The sequence below is a fragment of the Crinia signifera genome, chromosome 3 (genome assembly GCF_055691185.1).
Source record: "Crinia signifera chromosome 3, ASM5569118v1, whole genome shotgun sequence".
NCBI classification, from domain to species: domain Eukaryota; kingdom Metazoa; phylum Chordata; class Amphibia; order Anura; family Myobatrachidae; genus Crinia; species Crinia signifera.
The window spans coordinates 325,715,872-325,734,766 of NC_139219.1; the positions used below are offsets into that span (position 1 = coordinate 325,715,872).

An 18,895-nucleotide genomic window follows, 5' to 3' on the forward strand; every position below is an offset into this window, starting at 1 on the left:
CAGGAAAGCCACCACTGGGCACATCCATCCTGTTCCAACATTCCCCGTCATCTATAAGATGCCCAGTGGAGACACCAGGAAAGCCACCACTGGGCACATATATCCTGTTCCTGCATTCCCCGTAATCTATAAGAGGGGAGACTGGAGACACCAGGAAAGCCACCACTGGGCACATCCATCCTGTTCCTGCATTCCATGTCATCTATAAGAGGGAAGACTGGAGAGACCAGGGAAGCCACCACTGGGCACATCCATCCTGTTCCTGCATTCCATGTTATCTATAAGAGGGGAGACTGGAGAGACCAGGAAAGCCACCACTGGGCACATCCATCCTGTTCCTGCATTCCATGTCATCTATAAGAGGGAAGACTGGAGACACCAGGGAAGCCACCACTGGGCACATCCATCCTGTTCCTGCATTCCCCGTCATCTATAAGAGGTGAGACTGGAGACACCAGGAAAGCCACCACTGGGCACATCCATCCTGTTCCTGCATTCCCCGTCATCTATAAGAGGTGAGACTGGAGACACCAGGGAATCCACCACTAGGCACATCCATCCTGTTCCTGCATTCCATGTCATCTATAAGAGGGAGACTGGAGACACCAGGAAAGCCACCACTGGGCACATCCATCCTGTTCCTGCATTCCATGTCATCTATAAGAGGGAGACTGGAGACACCAGGGAAGCCACCACTGGGCACATCCCTCCTGTTCCCACATTCCCCGTCATCTATAAGAGGCGAGACTGAAGACACCAGGGAAGCCACCACTGGGCACATCCATCGTGTTCCCACATTCCCCGTCATCTATAAGAGGCGAGACTGAAGACACCAGGGAAGCCACCACTGGGCACATCCACCCTGTCCCCACATTCCCTATCATCTATAAGAGGGGAGACTGGAGAGACCAGGGAAGCCACCACTGGGCACATCCATCCTGTTCCCACATTTCCTGTCATCTATAAGAGGGAGACAGGAGACACCAGGGAAGCCACCACTGGTCACATCCATCCTGTTCCTGCATTCCATGTCATCTATAAGAGGGGAGACTGGAGACACCAGGGAAGCCACCACTGGGCACATCCATCCTGTTCCTGCATTCCATGTCATCTATAAGAGGGGAGACTGGAAACACCAGGGAAGCCACCACTGGGCATATCCATCCTGTTCCCACATTCCCCGTCATCTATAAGAGGGGAGACTGGAGACACCAGGGAAGCCACCACTGGGCACATTCACCCTGTCCCCACATTCCCTATCATCTATAAGAGGGGAGACTGGAGACACCAGGAAAGCCACCACTGGGCACATCCATCCTGTTCCTGCATTCCCTATCATCTATGAGAGGGGAGACTGGAGACACCAGGGAAGCCACCACTGGGCACATCCATCCTGTTCCCACATTCCCCGTCATCTATAAGAGGGGAGACTGGAGACACCAGGGAAGCCACCACTACTGGTCACATCCATCCTGTTCCCACATTCCACGTCATCTATAAGAGGGGAGACTGGAGACACCAGGGAAGCCACCACTGGGCACATCCATCCTGTTCCTGCATTCCATGTCATCTATAAGAGGGGAGACTGGAGAAACATAGAAACATAGAATTTGACGGCAGATAAGAACCACTTGGCCCATCTAGTCTGCCCCTTTTTTTAAACATGTTACCTCAAACCATATTTGATCCTTATTTTTTTGTAAGGATATCAATATGCTTATCCCAAGCATGTTTAAATTGTACTACTGTATTTGCGTCTACCACCTCTGTTGGGAGGCTATTCCACTTATCTACTACTCTTTCTGTGATGTCATTCTTCCTCACATTTCCCTTGAATCTTCCTCCATCCTGTTCCCCTTCATCTATAAGAGGTGAGACTGGAGACAACAGGGAAGCCACCACTGGGCACATCGCTCCTGTTCACGCATTCCCCTACATCTATAAGAGGGGAGACTGGAGACACCAGGGAAGCCACCACCAGGCACATCCATCCTGTTCCGACATTCCCCGTCATCTATAAGTCGGGAGACGGGAGAGAACAGGGAAGCCACCACTGGGCACATCCATCCTGTTCCAGCATTCCCTATCATCTATAAGAGGGGAGACTGGAGAGACCAGGGAAGCCACCACTGGACACATCGCTCCTGTTCACGCATTCCCCTACATCTATAAGAGGGGAGACTGGAGAGACCAGGGAAGCCACCACTGGGCACATCTATCCTGTTCCAGCATTCCCCGTCATCTATAAGAGGGGAGAATGGAGACACCAGGGAAGCCACCACTGGGCACATCCATCCTGTTCCCACATTCCCTATCATCTATAAGAGGGGAGAATGGAGACACCAGGGAAGCCACCACTGGGCACATCACAGTTGGAAAGATTGGGCTGGATGGATGGAGTTGGTAGTCAGGTGTTTGGTGCACAGTTCTAGCTGTATAAACATTGGACAGTTTGTTTACAAGATGTAATTACTATACGGCCTGCTTTATAGATTGTGACGTCTGAACTGCAAGAATGGAGCAACCGTCGCCATATTTCAGAGAGCAGCAGCTGATTTTGTCGCCATGTTAACCAGGGCCAAATGCCAGAAGGGCTGACGGTATGGTCCGGCCTATAAGCATGGCTGAGCAGCCCCACCCAACCATGCCGACATCAGTGGAATCTCGATAACACGCATCCCGACTAAGGGGCTGATCTTATTAGATGCGGATGATTTGTGAGTGCAAATCTTCACGGCACCGGGTGCACTTTACGGCAGAAAGCATTCACCTGAAATCGCTTGCACCTCCATAGGGTTGCGAGCAATTTTAAGCGAATTACGCCCAGCGAAGGATCGGGATAATTGCTGGCATCTAAGCACTTTGGAACGGAACCTCGCACCATTCGCAGCTAATAGGATCAATCGCTAAGTATGCTGGGGAATACTATTTAGAGAGACGTCGCTGTCTGTCACCTCATCGCCCCCATCCCGTACGCTAGTCACGCATATTGAATACACCTAATAAACTTGCGCCTCAGTACACAGATTCCGTAGTGTTTTAATGGCTTCTTTGAAGCATGACTGTACACGGAGCCTAGATGCGGCACTGACGGACTGGATAATAGTAAATACATCATGCTTTTACCCCCAGACCTCTGTGCTTGCCACAGCAGCCCCGAATGGCTGCAGACCGCACACCGGCAGCGTTACATGTGGACAAAAGAGGTCAAACTGTTTTACATAGCTGCAGTGATAGTCACCCAACATCTGCATTGTGTTCCAAAAGTCTTTGAAGTAGTTGTATCCCCCTTCTGTGGCTAGAGGCAACTTCACGCCTACATATATTTGGATGGGACGCAGGTGGAAGTCTCTTAACCCCGTGCGGGATCCAGAACAGGATTCACATTCCATTTAGGATGATGATAAAGGGACAGAACATTTCAGCCACCCTGTAATATTCCACTTTTTTTTTTTTAATCTTTTCTACATTTGTCATCTTCGACCACCTGACGGATTCCAATGTCCTCTCACAAAGAGCGTCTGCACATCCCGGCATCAATCAGTAGCAGTCAGACAATTCATGTCGGGCGCCCGTTGTGAACGGCAGGGGAAGGAGAGGTTTGGTAGATACATCACAGCCGTATGCCGGATCACACCATACAGGACAATATACCGACCGCTGGGTCCAGCTTGCTCACTCTGCGCTCATTATTATTTTCTACAATCGGTTGGCCGCGCGGGGACTTGGGCTATGCAGAGAGAGGACGGTGGCTGTCGCTGACAAGGAGAATTACCAGCTAATATAGAGAGATAAGAGCTATCAGCATTAGGGTGGGTGTAATAGGGAAGATAAGCACTGTGTCCGCAGCCCACTGCTGGGCCTTTCTTTATTCCAATCTCTGGTGCTGCAATCAATGTCGCTCAGGATTAGCGGGTCAGGGGGGTGCGCGCATGCTGTGACTGATTACACAGCAGCAATGGAGCGCCCCCCCCCCCCGGCCGTGAGATGAGACCTAACCATGCCAGCCCGGGAGGGAGGGAGGATGACTACTTACTGCAGATAGCCATCGCCCCGCCATGCGTTACTGACCGCGGGTATACTCTGTGCTACTGCAGTACCTGCTTTATAGATCTGAAATAATGGAAAATAGTGTATTTGGGCTAAATGTTAATGCATTCGGAAAGCAGACAGAGATCGTTATCCAACCGCTATCAACACAAGCATAAGCTTCTGGGGAAGAGCAGAAACAGACAGCTAGGATACTTCTACACCAGCTGCGGCCACTAGAGGGAGCACACATCCCACACACAGGATACTCCTACACCGACTGCAGCCACTAGAGGGCGCGCACATCCAACACACAGGATAATCCTACACTAGCTGCCGCCACTAGAGGGAGTACACATTCCACACACAGGATAATCCTATACTAGCTGCCGCCTCCATCCCACACACAGGATACTCCTACACCAGCTGCATCCACTAGAGGGAGCGCACATCCAACACACAGGATAATCCTACAGTAGCTGCCGCCACCATCCCATACACAGGATACTCCTACACCAGCTGCAGCCACTAGAGGGAGCGCACATTCAACACACAGGATAATCCTTTACCAGCTGCCGCCACTAGAGGGAGCACACATCCCACACACAGGATACTCCTACACCAGCTGCAGCCACTAGAGGGCGCGCACATCCCACACACAGGATACTCCTACACTGACTGCAGCCACTAGAGGGAGTACACATCCCACACACACAGGATACTCCTACACCGACTGCAGCCACTAGAGGGCGCGCACATCCAACACACAGGATAATCCTACACTAGCTGCCGCCACTAGAGGGAGTACACATTCCACACACAGGATAATCCTATACTAGCTGCCGCCTCCATCCCACACACAGGATACTCCTACACCAGCTGCATCCACTAGAGGGAGCGCACATCCAACACACAGGATAATCCTACAGTAGCTGCCGCCACCATCCCATACACAGGATACTCCTACACCAGCTGCAGCCACTAGAGGGAGCGCACATTCAACACACAGGATAATCCTTTACCAGCTGCCGCCACTAGAGGGAGCACACATCCCACACACAGGATACTCCTACACCAGCTGCAGCCACTAGAGGGCGCGCACATCCCACACACAGGATACACGTACACCAGCTGCCGCCACTAGAGGGAGCACACATCCCACACACAGGATACTCCTACACCGACTGCAGACACTAGAGGGCGCGCACATCCAACACACAGGATAATCCTATACTAGCTGCAGCCTCCATCCCACACACAGGATACTCCTACACCAGCTGCATCCACTAGAGGGAGCGCACATCCAACACACAGGATAATCCTACACTAGCTGCAGCCACCATCCCACACACAGGATACTCCTACACCAGCTGCAGCCACTAGAGGGAGCACACATCCCACACACAGGATACTCCTACACTAGCTCCAGCCACTAGAGGGAGCACACATCCCACACTAAGGATACTGCTACACCTGCTGCCGCCACTAGAGGGAGCACACATCCCACACACAGGATACTCCTACACCTGCTGCCGCCACTAGAGGGCACGCACAACCCACACACAGGATACTCCTACACCAGCTGCAGCCACTAGAGGCAGCGCACATCCCACACACAGGCTACTCCAACACCAGCTGCCACCACTAGAGGGCGCACACATCCCACACACAGGATACTCCTACACCAGCTGCCGCCGCTAGAGGGAGCGCACATCCCACACAGGATACTTCTACACCGGCTGCATCCACTAGAGGGAGCGCACCTCCCACACATAAGATCCACATACACCAGATGCAGCCACTAGAGGGCGCACACATCCCACACACAGGATACTCCAACACCAGCTGCCGCCGCTAGAGGGAGCACACATCCCACACACAGGATACTCCAACACCAGCTGCCGCCGCTAGAGGGAGCACACATCCCACACACAGGATACTCCAACACCAGCTGCCGCCGCTAGAGGGAGCACACATCCCACACACAGGATACTTATAACCAGATGCAGCCACTAGAGGGAGCGCACATCCAACACACAGGATAATCCTACACCTGCTGCAGCCACTAGAGGGAGCACACATCTCCCACACAGGATACTCCCACACCTGCTGCCGCCACTAGAGGGCACGCACATACCACACACAGGATACACGTACACCAGCTGCATCCACTAGAGGGAGCGCACATCCCACACACAGGATACTCCCACACCTGCTGCCGCCACTAGAGGGCACGCACATACCACACACAGGATACTCCTACACCAGCTGCATCCACTAGAGGGAGCGCACATCCCACACACAGGATACTCCTACACCAGCTGCCGCCACTAGAGGGAGCGCACATCCCACACACAGGATACTCCTACACCAGCTGCCGCCACTAGAGGGAGCGCACATCCCACACACAGGATACTCCCACACCAGCTGCATCCACTAGAGGAAGCACACATCCCACACACACAGGATACTCCTACACCGGCTGCCGCCGCTAGAGGGCGCGCACATCCCACACACAGGATACTCCTACACCAGCTGCATCCACTAGAGGAAGCGCACATCCCACACACAGGATACTCCTACACCGGCTGCAGCCACTAGAGGGAGCGCACATCCCACACACAGGACACTCCTACACCAGCTGCCGCCACTAGAGGGAGCACACATCCCACACACACAGGATACACATACACCAGCTGCCGCCACTAGAGGGAGCGCACATCACACACACAGGATACTCCTACACCGGCTGCCGCCACTAGAGGGAGCGCACATCCCACACACAGGATACTCCCACACCAGCTGCATCCACTAGAGGGAGCGCACATCCAACACACACAGGATACACATACACCAGCTGCCGCCACTAGAGGGCGCGCACATCACACACACACAGGATACTCCTACACTGGATGCAGCCACTAGAGGGAGCGCACATCCCACACACAGGATACACCAGGGGTGAGGAACCTTTTTTGTGCCAAGGGCCGTTTGTATGGGGAAAAAATCCTTCGGGGCCATATGTAAAAATTTCTCTTACAAATTGTCCTGATGCAGCCGTTTCATGCTCTAGCGGCTGGCGCTGAATAGGACCGACTGTCTCCGGCTGCTGTTAATTAAGAGGAATCTCACAAGAACTACCAACTTCTTGCGAGAATTCCCCTGTACTTGACTCCTGGCAAAGGGTGGGAGGGCCACTCACACCAGCTACGGGGGCCGCATACGGCCCCAGGGCCTGAGGTTCCCCACCCCTGGGATACACATACACCAGCTGCCGCCACTAGAGGGAGCGCACATCCCACACTAAGGATAATCCTACACCTGCTGCCGCCACTAGAGGGCGCACACATCCCACACACAGGATACTCCTACACCAGCTGCCGCCACTAGAGGGAGCACACATCCCACACACAGGATACTCCTACACACATCCCACGTACAAGGTGTTCATACAGAAATTCTGCACGCATTGGGATAACTGGAAGTTGGGATGCATGGTGTAAATTAAACATTTTTTTATCACATGCAACTCCTTGGGAGCTGCAGATGGAGCGAACAGGGTGGGGGGCAATTTGGTCCGATTTATCGTCCCGATCCGTCGGAAATTGGGTCATATCAGACCAAATCTCACTAGCGTATGCGGCCCTTAACGGTTATTTTTCAAACACAGCCTATAACTTGACAGTTAGGAGCTGATTGGCTGGTAAGTTATCACCTTCACTTTAGCAATTCTCCAGGCTTTATACATCTGCCTTGGTGTTCTTAGAGGGCTTATCCCCCAGACCAGTGGTTCCCAACCCTGGTCCTCAAGTACCCGTTAACAGTGCATGTTTTGCAGGTCTCCACACAGAATCACAGGTGACATAATTAGCTCCACCTGTGGATCTTTTCAAATGTGCCTGAATAATGAGTGCACCTGCCGGGTGACCTGGAAAACGTGTACTGTTGGGGGTACTTGAGGACCAGGGTTGGGAACCACTGCCCCAGACAATGGCATCATTTAACGTCATCACCCAAAATGATTGGATGAGAGCCTCATGTGATCCACTCCGACTCAATGGGGAACGCCCCAATACACTTCTCAGCCAGGACTTGTTTTAGTGACAACTAGAATGCGCGAGAACTAGAAGAATACTTTTACATTTAAAACCCAAAAAGCTGCAGTTTAAAGACCTTATTCTAGTTCACTCTTAGATACAAATTCCTTCTCAGATGGACAAAACCATGTACACTGCAGGTGGGGCAGATGTAACAGGTGCAGAGAGAGTTAGATTTGGGTGAGTTATTTTGTTTCTGTGCAGGGTAAATACTGACTGCTTTATTTCTACACTGCATTATAGATCTCACTTTGAAGAAAAACCCCACCCAAATCTAACTCTCTCTGCACATGTCACATCTGCCCCACCTGCAGTGCACATGGTTTTGTCCATTTGAGATAGAATTTGCCTCTAAGAGTGAACTAGAATAAGGCCCCATGTTCGTTACCGAGATCTTTTCCTTTAGGGCACAGGTCTTCAACCTGTGGCCCTCCAGATGTTGTGGAACTACATGTCCCAGCATGCCCTGACAGTTTTGGCATGCCCTTATAGGAAAAAATGTGACAATGCATGTTGGAACATGTAGTTTCACAACATCTGGAGGGCCACAGGTTGAAGACCCATGCTTTAGGGTAACGATTGCACCAGGTTTCAATTAAATATGATGTAACACAATGTTATATTTTACCCTTAGCAACAAGTACAGAAGCTGCAAATTGTTCCATTGTCTAAATAGGTCTCTAAAAAAAACACGTTATATAAAAAAATAAAGATTAAATGCTAATACTGGTCTAATAGTTCCCTGCACAGACAAGAAACCCCTACATAGATGTAATGTACAGCAAGAACACACAAGCCAGGGAAACGGCCGGGACGCGGAGAACAGATCCAGGTTTATTACTCCTCTCTTACCGCACCGCCTCCGAGACGCTGTTGGAGGTGTTCCCGGACAAGGCGTCATGCAGGTTCCGGATGAAATAATCTCTGTACTCCTCCGAGAGGGCCATGAACGTTCCCCCCATCACAATGAACTCCACTTTGTCCACGCTGTGGCCCAGCTGCTTGAGCTGTAAGAGAAGAACGTGAGGTGTAATTACTGGGCCTAATTATATCAGGCAATTATGTATTAAGGAGACAATTGGGCACACACTGTACTGAGGGCTCTGACACCTTCATATTGCGGAAGGGACAGAAACTACGTAAACCAAGAGCAAAAACAGACTACGTAACAGCAACAGTACAACGCTGGCTGTGAGGGTGAAATTACCCCTCTCCCCCATATTGTCCGAGTACGGAGATACATAGATATATATGCCAGATGCGAGCCAACAGGTTTGTGGTCAGATCCGGTAAAAACGGATGATATAACATGGTAACATAGGATGTAACAGCAGCCCCCCCCCGTGTCAGTGCGTGTCCTCGTCCTCTAATACCTCCCTTCATCTGTAGAATGTCTCCCACCTGTACCTTGTTATAACCCCTGACATATGTGACAGTCTATCATGTCACCCCTTTCCCATCTCTGCTCCAAACTACACACAATGGGTACGATTTGTAATGTAGGCCATACAGCATTTTAGTTGTCCTCTGTACAGTCTCTAATGTATTTATATCTTTCTGGAGATATGGCCTCAAGAACTGGGCCTATCGAAACTAAGCCGCACCAGTGACCTATACAGAACCGGGCACAGTATCGTGATGAGGCCGCACCAGTGACCTATACAGAACCGGGCACAGTATCTAGATGAGGCCGCACCAGTGACCTATACAGAACTGGACACAGTATCTAGATGAGGCCGCACCAGTGACCTATACAGAACTGGGTACAGTATCTAGATGAGGCCGCACCAGTGACCTATACAGAACTGGGCACAGTATCTAGATGAGGCCGCACCAGTGACCTATACAGAACTGGGTACAGTATCTAGAGGAGGCCGTACCAGTGACCTATACAGAACTGGGCACAGTATCTAGATGAGGCCGCACCAGTGACCTACTACAGAACTGGGCACAGTATCTAGATGAGGCCGCACCAGTGACCTATACAGAACCGGGCACAGTATCTAGATGAGGCCGTACCAATGACCTATACAGAACTGGGCACAGTATCTAGATGGTGCCGCACCAGTGAACTGTACAGAACTGGGCACAGTATCTAGATGAGGCCGCACCAGTGACCTATACAGAACTGGGCACAGTATCTAGATGAGGCTGCACCAGTGACCTATACAGAACTGGGCACAGTATCTAGATGAGGCTGCACCAGTGACCTATACAGAACCGGGCACAGTATCTAGATGAGGCTGCACCAGTGACCTATACAGAGCTGGGCACAGTATTCTAGATGAGGCCGTACCAGTGACCTATACAGAACTGGGCACAGTATTCTAGATGAGGCCGCACCAGTGACCTATACAGAACTGGGCACAGTAACTAGATGAGGCCGCACCAGTGACCTATACAGAGCTGGGCACAGTATTCTAGATGAGGCCGCACCAGTGACCTATACAGAACTGGGCACAGTATCTAGATGAGGCCGTACCAGTGACCTATACAGAACCGGGCACAGTATCTAGATGAGGCCGCACCAGTGACCTATACAGAACTGGGCACAGTATCTAGATGAGGCCGCACCAGTGACCTATACAGAACTGGGCACAGTATCTAGATGAGGCCGCACCAGTGACCTATACAGAACTGGGCACAGTATCTAGATGAGGCCGCACCAGTGACCTATACAGAACTGGGCACAGTATCTAGATGAGGCCGCACCAGTGACCTATACAGAACTGGGCACAGTATCTAGATGAGGCCGCACCAGTGACCTATACAGAACTGGGCACAGTATCTAGATGTGGCCGTACCAGTGACCTATATAGAACTGGGCACAGTATCTAGATGAGGCCGCACCAGTGACCTATACAGAACTGGGCACAGTATCTAGATGAGGCCGCACCAGTGACCTATACAGAACTGGGCACAGTATCTAGATGAGGCCGCACCAGTGACCTATACAGAACTGGGCACAGTATCTAGATGAGGCCGCACCAGTGACCTATACAGAACTGGGCACAGTATCTAGATGAGGCCGCACCAGTGACCTATACAGAACTGGGCACAGTATCTAGATGAGGCCGTACCAATGACCTATACAGAACTGGGCACAGTATCTAGATGAGGCCGCACCAGTGACCTATACAGAACTGGGCACAGTAACTAGATGAGGCCGCACCAGTGACCTATACAGAGCTGGGCACAGTATTCTAGATGAGGCCGTACCAATGACCTATACAGAACTGGGCACAGTATTCTAGATGAGGCCGTACCAATGACCTATACAGAACTGGGCACAGTATCTAGATGAGGCCGCACCAATGACCTATACAGAACTGGGCACAGTATTCTAGATGAGGCCGTACCAATGACCTATACAGAACCGGGCACAGTATCTAGATGAGGCCGCACCAGTGACCTATACAGAACCGGACACAGTATCTAGATGAGGCCGCACCAGTGACCTATACAGAACCGGACACAGTATCTAGATGAGGCCGCACCAGTGACCTGTACAGAACTGGGCACAGTATCTAGATGAGGCCGCACCAGTGACCTATACAGAACTGGGCACAGTATCTAGATGAGGCCGCACCAGTGACCTATACAGAACAGGGCACAGTATCTAGATGAGGCCGCACCAGTGACCTATACAGAACCGGGCACAGTATCTAGATGAGGCCGCACCAGTGACCTATACAGAGCTGGGCACAGTATTCTAGATGAGGCCGTACCAGTGACCTATACAGAGCTGGGCACAGTATTCTAGATGAGGCCGTACCAGTGACCTATACAGAACTGGGCACAGTATCTAGATGAGGCCGTACCAGTGACCTATACAGAACAGGGCACAGTATCTAGATGAGGCCGCACCAGTGACCTATACAGAACTGGGCACAGTATCTAGATGAGGCCGCACCAGTGACCTATACAGAACTGGGCACAGTATCTAGATGAGGCCGCACCAGTGACCTATACAGAACTGGGCACAGTATCTAGATGAGGCCGCACCAGTGACCTATACAGAACCGGGCACAGTATCTAGATGAGGCCGCACCAGTGACCTATACAGAGCTGGGCACAGTATTCTAGATGAGGCCGTACCAGTGACCTATACAGAGCTGGGCACAGTATTCTAGATGAGGCCGTACCAGTGACCTATACAGAACTGGGCACAGTATCTAGATGAGGCCGTACCAGTGACCTATACAGAACTGGGCACAGTATCTAGATGAGGCCGCACCAGTGACCTATACAGAACTGGGCACAGTATCTAGATGAGGCGGCACCAGTGACCTATACAGAACTGGGCACAGTATCTAGATGAGGCCGCACCAGTGACCTATACAGAACTGGGCACAGTATCTAGATGAGGCCGTACCAATGACCTATACAGAACAGGGCACAGTATCTAGATGAGGCCACAGCAGTGACCTATACAGAACCGGGCACAGTATCTAGATGAGGCCGCACCAGTGACCTATACAGAACCGGGCACAGTATCTAGATGAGGCCGTACCAGTGACCTATACAGAACCGGGCACAGTATCTAGATGAGGCCGTACCAATGACCTATACAGAACAGGGCACAGTATCTAGATGAGGCCGCACCAGTGACCTATACAGAACCGGGCACAGTATCTAGATGAGGCCGTACCAATGACCTATACAGAACAGGGCACAGTATCTAGATGAGGCCACAGCAGTGACCTATACAGAACTGGGCACAGTATCTAGATGAGGCCGTACCAGTGACCTATACAGAACTGGGCACAGTATCTAGATGAGGCCGCACCAGTGACCTATACAGAACCGGGCACAGTATCTAGATGAGGCCATACCAATGACCTATACAGAACAGGGCACAGTATCTAGATGAGGCCACAGCAGTGACCTATACAGAACTGGGCACAGTATCTAGATGAGGCCGCACCAGTGACCTATACAGAACCGGGCACAGTATCTAGATGAGGCCATACCAATGACCTATACAGAACAGGGCACAGTATCTAGATGAGGCCGCACCAGTGACCTATACAGAACTGGGCACAGTATCTAGATGAGGCCGTACCAATGACCTATACAGAACAGGGCACAGTATCTAGATGAGGCCGCACCAGTGACCTATACAGAACCGGGCAAAGTATCTAGATGAGGCGGCACCAGTGACCTATACAGTGGCATTATTACTTCTTTCTACTCCTGATTCCTCTCCCTATGTACCAAGCATCTGACTTGCCTTCCTTATTGCTTTGTTGCATTGCTTTCCTGTCTTCATGTCCCCTGAAATAGTGACACCTAGATCCCTCTCTTCCTCAGTAGTTTCCAATATAGCCCCATTTATACTATATTTAGCCTTTGGGTATTTGAGACCCAAGTGCATGATTTTGCACTGTAATTGCCATGCTCTTAACGATTCCTCTAGTCTACCTAGACTAGGCCTGACCAACCTGTAGCTCTACAGCTGTTGTGAAACTACAAGTCCCGGCATGCCTTGCCACAGATTTGCTATTAGGGAATGCTAAACCTGAGGCAATGCATGTTGGGATGTGTAGTTTCACAACAGTTGGAAAGCCACAGGTTGGCCAGATCTGACCTAGAACAGTAATTTGTGATACCCCTCCTGCTGTGTCTACCATATGACAGAGGATCTTTACGGGGTTTTGCTTTTAAGGCAGGTGAAGGAAGAGCTTCCAGTGTCATATGTAGGACTGTACCTGTTCCACTCGGTGTCGAGTCTGCAGGAAGGGGTCATACCGGGCACGGATGGCACGCATGGAGGTTGGCTGCAGAAACAAACGGAACACTGTCAGTCATGTGACCTCTTCCCAGGTCTGAAGCACTCTGGGCACAAACTGCCCCCACAGCTCTCATCAGAGGTTGTCCATATGCTGATACATACAGTCAGGTCCATAAATATTGGGACATCCACACAATTCTCATATTTTTTGCTCTATACACCACCACAATGGGTTTGAAATGAACCAAACAAGATGTGCTCTAACTGCAGACTTTCAGCTTTAATTTGAGGGTATTTACATCCAAATCAGGAGAACGGGTTCTATATGTGCCGCCCACTTTTTAAGAGACAAGTAATGGGACAAAACTAAACAATCCTACTTTTTAATACTTTGTTGCAGATGCTTTGCCGTCAGTTACAGCCTGAAGCCTGGAGCACACAAACATCACCAGACGCTGGGTGTCATCCCTGATGATGCTCTGCCCGGGACTCTACTGCAAATGCTTTCAGTTCCTGCCTGTACTTGGGGCATTTCCCCTTCCGTTTTGTCTTCATCAAGTGAAATGCTCAATCGGATTCAGGTCAGGTGACCGACTCGGCCATTGCAGAACATTCCACTTATTGCCTTAATAAACTCTCTGGTTGCTTTTGCAGTATATTCGGGTCATTGTCCATCTGTACTGTGAGGCGCCGTCCAATGAGTTCTGAAGCATTTCACTGAATATGAGCAGACTAGGCGATTCATCGCTCCCTACGCGCGGTCTTCACACCGTGGTAAGGGCTCCGCCCACTGAACATGTGACCGCCTTTAGTGTGTGACATCTGGTTTGTATTATATGGAGGATTCCCTGTATTGGTACTATATATAGTTAGAGGTTTCATTTGTAAGATGAAAAGGGCGTTTGATTGTGAAGAGGGTGTAGGTTATTTCGTTGGAATGAACAGTGCTTGCTGACGATGGGCGTCTGTGGTGTTGGTGTGGCTGGTTGCAGGTTTAATGCGAAATGTAGAGGGGCAGGTGCAGTGTTTTGGCAGGTGGATGTGGGGGTGCTGCGTGTGGTGAAAGGGGGGGGGGGGGGGCTTCATCATCCTGCTTCTTTTTTCAGCAGTCACATTATCAATAAATACAAGAAAACCAGTTCCATTGGCAGCCATACATGCCCACGCCATGACACTACCACCACCATGCTACATTGATGAGGTGGTATGTTTGGAATCATGAGCAGTTCCTTTCCTTCTCCATACTCTTCTCTTCCCATCGCTCTGGTACAAGTTGATCTTTGGCCCTTATTCAGATCTGAGCTCAGTACAAATTTGTTTGGAAAATGGGCAAAACCATGTGCACTGCAGGTGGGGCAGATGTAACATGTGCAGAGAGAGTTACATTTGGGTGGGGTGTGTTGAAACTCTAATTCTAAATTGCAGTGTAAAAATAATTAAGCCAATATTTACCCTGCACAGAAACAAAATAACTCACACAAATCTATCTCTCTATACATGTTACATCTTCCCTTACCTGCAGTGCACATGGTTTTGCCCATTTTCCAAACAAATTTGTAATGAGCTCAGATCTGAATAAGGCCCTTTGTCTCCTTTGTCCATAGGAAGTTGTTCCAGAACTGTAAAGGCTTTTGTAGATGTTGTTTGGCAAACTCTAATCTGGCCTTCCTGTTTTTGAGGCTCAGCAATGGTTACATCTTGTGGTGAACTCTCTATATTCACTCTTGTGAAGTCTTCCGTTGATTGCTGACTTTGACACAGATACACCGACCTCCTGGAGAGTGTTCTTGATCGGGACAACTGCTGTGAAGGGGTTTTCTTCACCAGGAAAGTAATTCTTCCACCTCAGGTGTTTTCTGTGGTCTTCCAGGTCTTTTGGTGTTGCTGAGCTCTCCGGTGCGTTTTTTCGTTTTAAGAATGTTCCAAAAAGTTGATTTGGCCGCACCTAATGTTTTTGCTATTTCTCTGATGGGTTTGTTTTGATTTTCAGCCTAATAATGGCTTCACGGATAGTAAAGTGGATCTAATATTAAGAGTCGACAGGAACAGATTCCAAATGCAAATGTCACACCTGGAGTCAACTCCAGACCTTGTACCTGCTTCATTGATGATGGAATAACGAGGGAATACCATTACTTTTAGTCCCTTAAAAAGTGGGCGGCACATATAGACACCATTGTAATTCCTACACCGGTCACCTGATTTGGATGTAAATATCCTCAAATTAAAGCTGAAAGTCTGCAGTTAGAGCACAATCTTGTTTGGTTCATTTCAAACCCATTGTGGTGGTGTATAGAGACCAAAATATGAGACTTGTGTCCCAGTATTTAGAGACCTGACTGTACCCATGTAATTGTGCATTAGCAGCTAAGTATTAGGCGGTGTGATTGGATATTCCAAGGTCAACACAAGGAAAAACCCGTTGACACATAAAAAGGTCAAAATGAGATTTTTTTTTTAGGTTTTGGGGCGACCATGGTAAATATTTCATATCCAGCCCCCCTGACGTGTGCTGGCCGCACTGTCTCTGGTCAGTATGTTCCCTGAGGAATCCCCTAACAGCTGGATATGGATCAGTGTGATGGTTTCAGGCTGTAAATCCTACCTCGTATCCTGTATAAGACTGTGTAGAATACTCAAAGTCAGAATCGGGACCCCCCGGACAGTACCTGTGGGACAATGCATAATAATGTTACTAGGCAACCATCATCCTGAATCACCAACCGCATCACACCCTCTACCTGTGACCACAGCTTTCATCTCTAGCCTGCCTGCCCCTACCCTACTTTATCCATAATATATATATATATATATATATATATATATATATATATATATATATATATATATATATATATATATATATATATATATATATATATATATATATAAATAAATCAGAGGGGGTTCTCGGGTCGAGAATAGGCCCCCCTCACCCCCCCCCCCCCTCAGCAGCCTAACCCTGACAGCCCCCCTCCATCAACCTAACACTAAGCGCCCCCCTCCCCCCCTCACCTCAAAGCTTAAAGCCCCCGATCCTGTCAACACATGAACCCTCAAACTAGCCAGTACCTCTTCGGATCCCGCCAACAATAGTATCAGAATCGCCAACTACATCTCAGCTTATCTGGTATATCCAAGCGTTAATGCGTAGCATTTATTTCACATTTAAAATGTGTAAAGTTAAAAATACTGTAACAATCCCGCCCTCTGGTGGTCGGAAGGTGGCACTGCAGAAGTCCCTTCTGACATTCTAAATCCAGGCACCAGTAACTTGCTACAGTAGGTCCTATGGGAGAATGAATCTGTTCTCACGGCTAGCTTATTCTTAGTTTGATAAAACAGGTTATGCATTATTTGTCACGAGAACACGTGTAACGCGCACACAGAAGACATGTGCTCCGTACTCACACGCAGATGTTTCCCGTGAAGTTAATGTGCGGGCATCGGTGGGGTTTACACATAACTGCGACCACGGCAATCTGTAATGGAAAATAAATGGCTTCTAGTAATGGAATCAGAAATTAGCATAATTGCGATTATCGGGGTGCATCGGTTATTTCACCCCAGTCTTTATTTCACAGATAAGCATCCGTATTGCACAATGCGCACTACACAAAGACGCTAGTGGTTTCTACCGTGCTTTTGTAGCAAAACGGGCACAGCAACCAATGAAATTGTGACATTTTCTTTGCTCAGGAAAACCAAATGTGTCATTACTAGAAATGCCTACTTCTATTGCGCCACCAGTTTACACAGCGCTGTTCAGCGCAGATGGGTCCACTCATATCAGCCCCCGTCCCATAATGCAATAAAATACAGAGCAAAGAGACTCTAGACGCAGGTTAGTAGCCCCAGATGGGGCTACCTGGGGTGTTCGGGTCATAGGTGTGAAGATATCTAGAGTCTGGCTGATAACAGAAAACAACAGCTGGCACTCACATAACGATGCCGTAGTATCGGAACCTTTCTAACGTACATCTCTGAATGAATAAGAAGTGCAGCAAATATAAAGTCTACATAGATCCCCACCCACTACCCAATGTATGATTCATTCCAGCACCCTGCATCTTCAGAAACCCGTGCAGTTCACCTTCCCTGCCTCGGTTGCCACTATGTTGTGGCTCTTCTAGCACAGGTCTGGTCTGCATCTCAGCACTGAAATACAGACAGCACTGTGGTATAAACACCACAGCAGAGAGTGACAGAAGCATGTTCTGGCACTGGGCATACGGCAGCTTCTTACCCCACTGGCGGTGCGGATGGGCTTTGCCTTTAACTTGGGCACCAGAACCTTGCGGTGCTGCTGAGGAACGGCGGCGATGATGTCCACCAGTCGCGGCTGGGCTGAGAGGCCGTATTTGGCAGAAGTCTTCGTCTTGAGCCTGCGGCAGGGAACATTTAGGGGCATAGATGAAGAGCAGCGCACCGGTAAAACGCCATCGTTCCCATCAGCCAATGGCATTCCGGCATTATCATTGCTCAGGAAATGGTAAAAAGTCATTATTAGCACTGACACTGTGTCACATGCACACATGTATAACCAATCAGCATGCTTTCGGAGTGCGGGACGAAACCAAACTAATATGGGGAGAACATACAAACTCTACATAGAGACATCAGCGCTGTGCGGCAGTCAGTTACACCAGTGTTTTCCTCAGCTGACAAATGGCCCCCGCCGCACACAAGACACACAAGACTGGCATGAGACGCACACGCGCCACCCCCGTCCGCAGGAAAGGGAGAAGGAGAGAGGTAGTTTATTTTTTCATTATCTGCGGAGTCTGAACTCCACTCTGGCTGCCTCGGAGTAGCTGCGGGGATAAACACAGAAGCACCGACAAGACTTTCCGCACACAAATCCAATTACAGAGCACAGCGCTGGCCTTCATCAAACACACAGCAGCCTCCGCCTGCCCAGCTCTGGACTCCAGCTGTTCCAGTAATACACACAAGCAGAACACTTCCCAAGGTGCACAAAATGCAATTTACAGAGCGCCCAATGGAAGGGGAGCGGAGGAGCCGCATGGAAATT

At 49.7% G+C, this 18,895-nt stretch overlaps 1 protein-coding gene across 1 annotated transcript in view; it reads right to left on the bottom strand.

Moving 5' to 3' along the window:
• ELP3 (elongator acetyltransferase complex subunit 3) overlaps positions 1–18,895 on the bottom strand; it is an 87,642-nt gene that overhangs the window by 56,095 nt on the left and 12,652 nt on the right. Inside the window, exons 3-7 of the mRNA XM_083178833.1 lie at positions 18,107–18,245; positions 17,272–17,342; positions 16,466–16,529; positions 13,838–13,906; positions 8,979–9,133 (exon numbers count right to left, since the gene is read on the bottom strand). Of these exons, the coding sequence (XP_083034959.1) occupies positions 8,979–9,133; positions 13,838–13,906; positions 16,466–16,529; positions 17,272–17,342; positions 18,107–18,245 (498 nt within the window). The remainder of the gene's footprint in view (positions 1–8,978; positions 9,134–13,837; positions 13,907–16,465; positions 16,530–17,271; positions 17,343–18,106; positions 18,246–18,895) is intronic.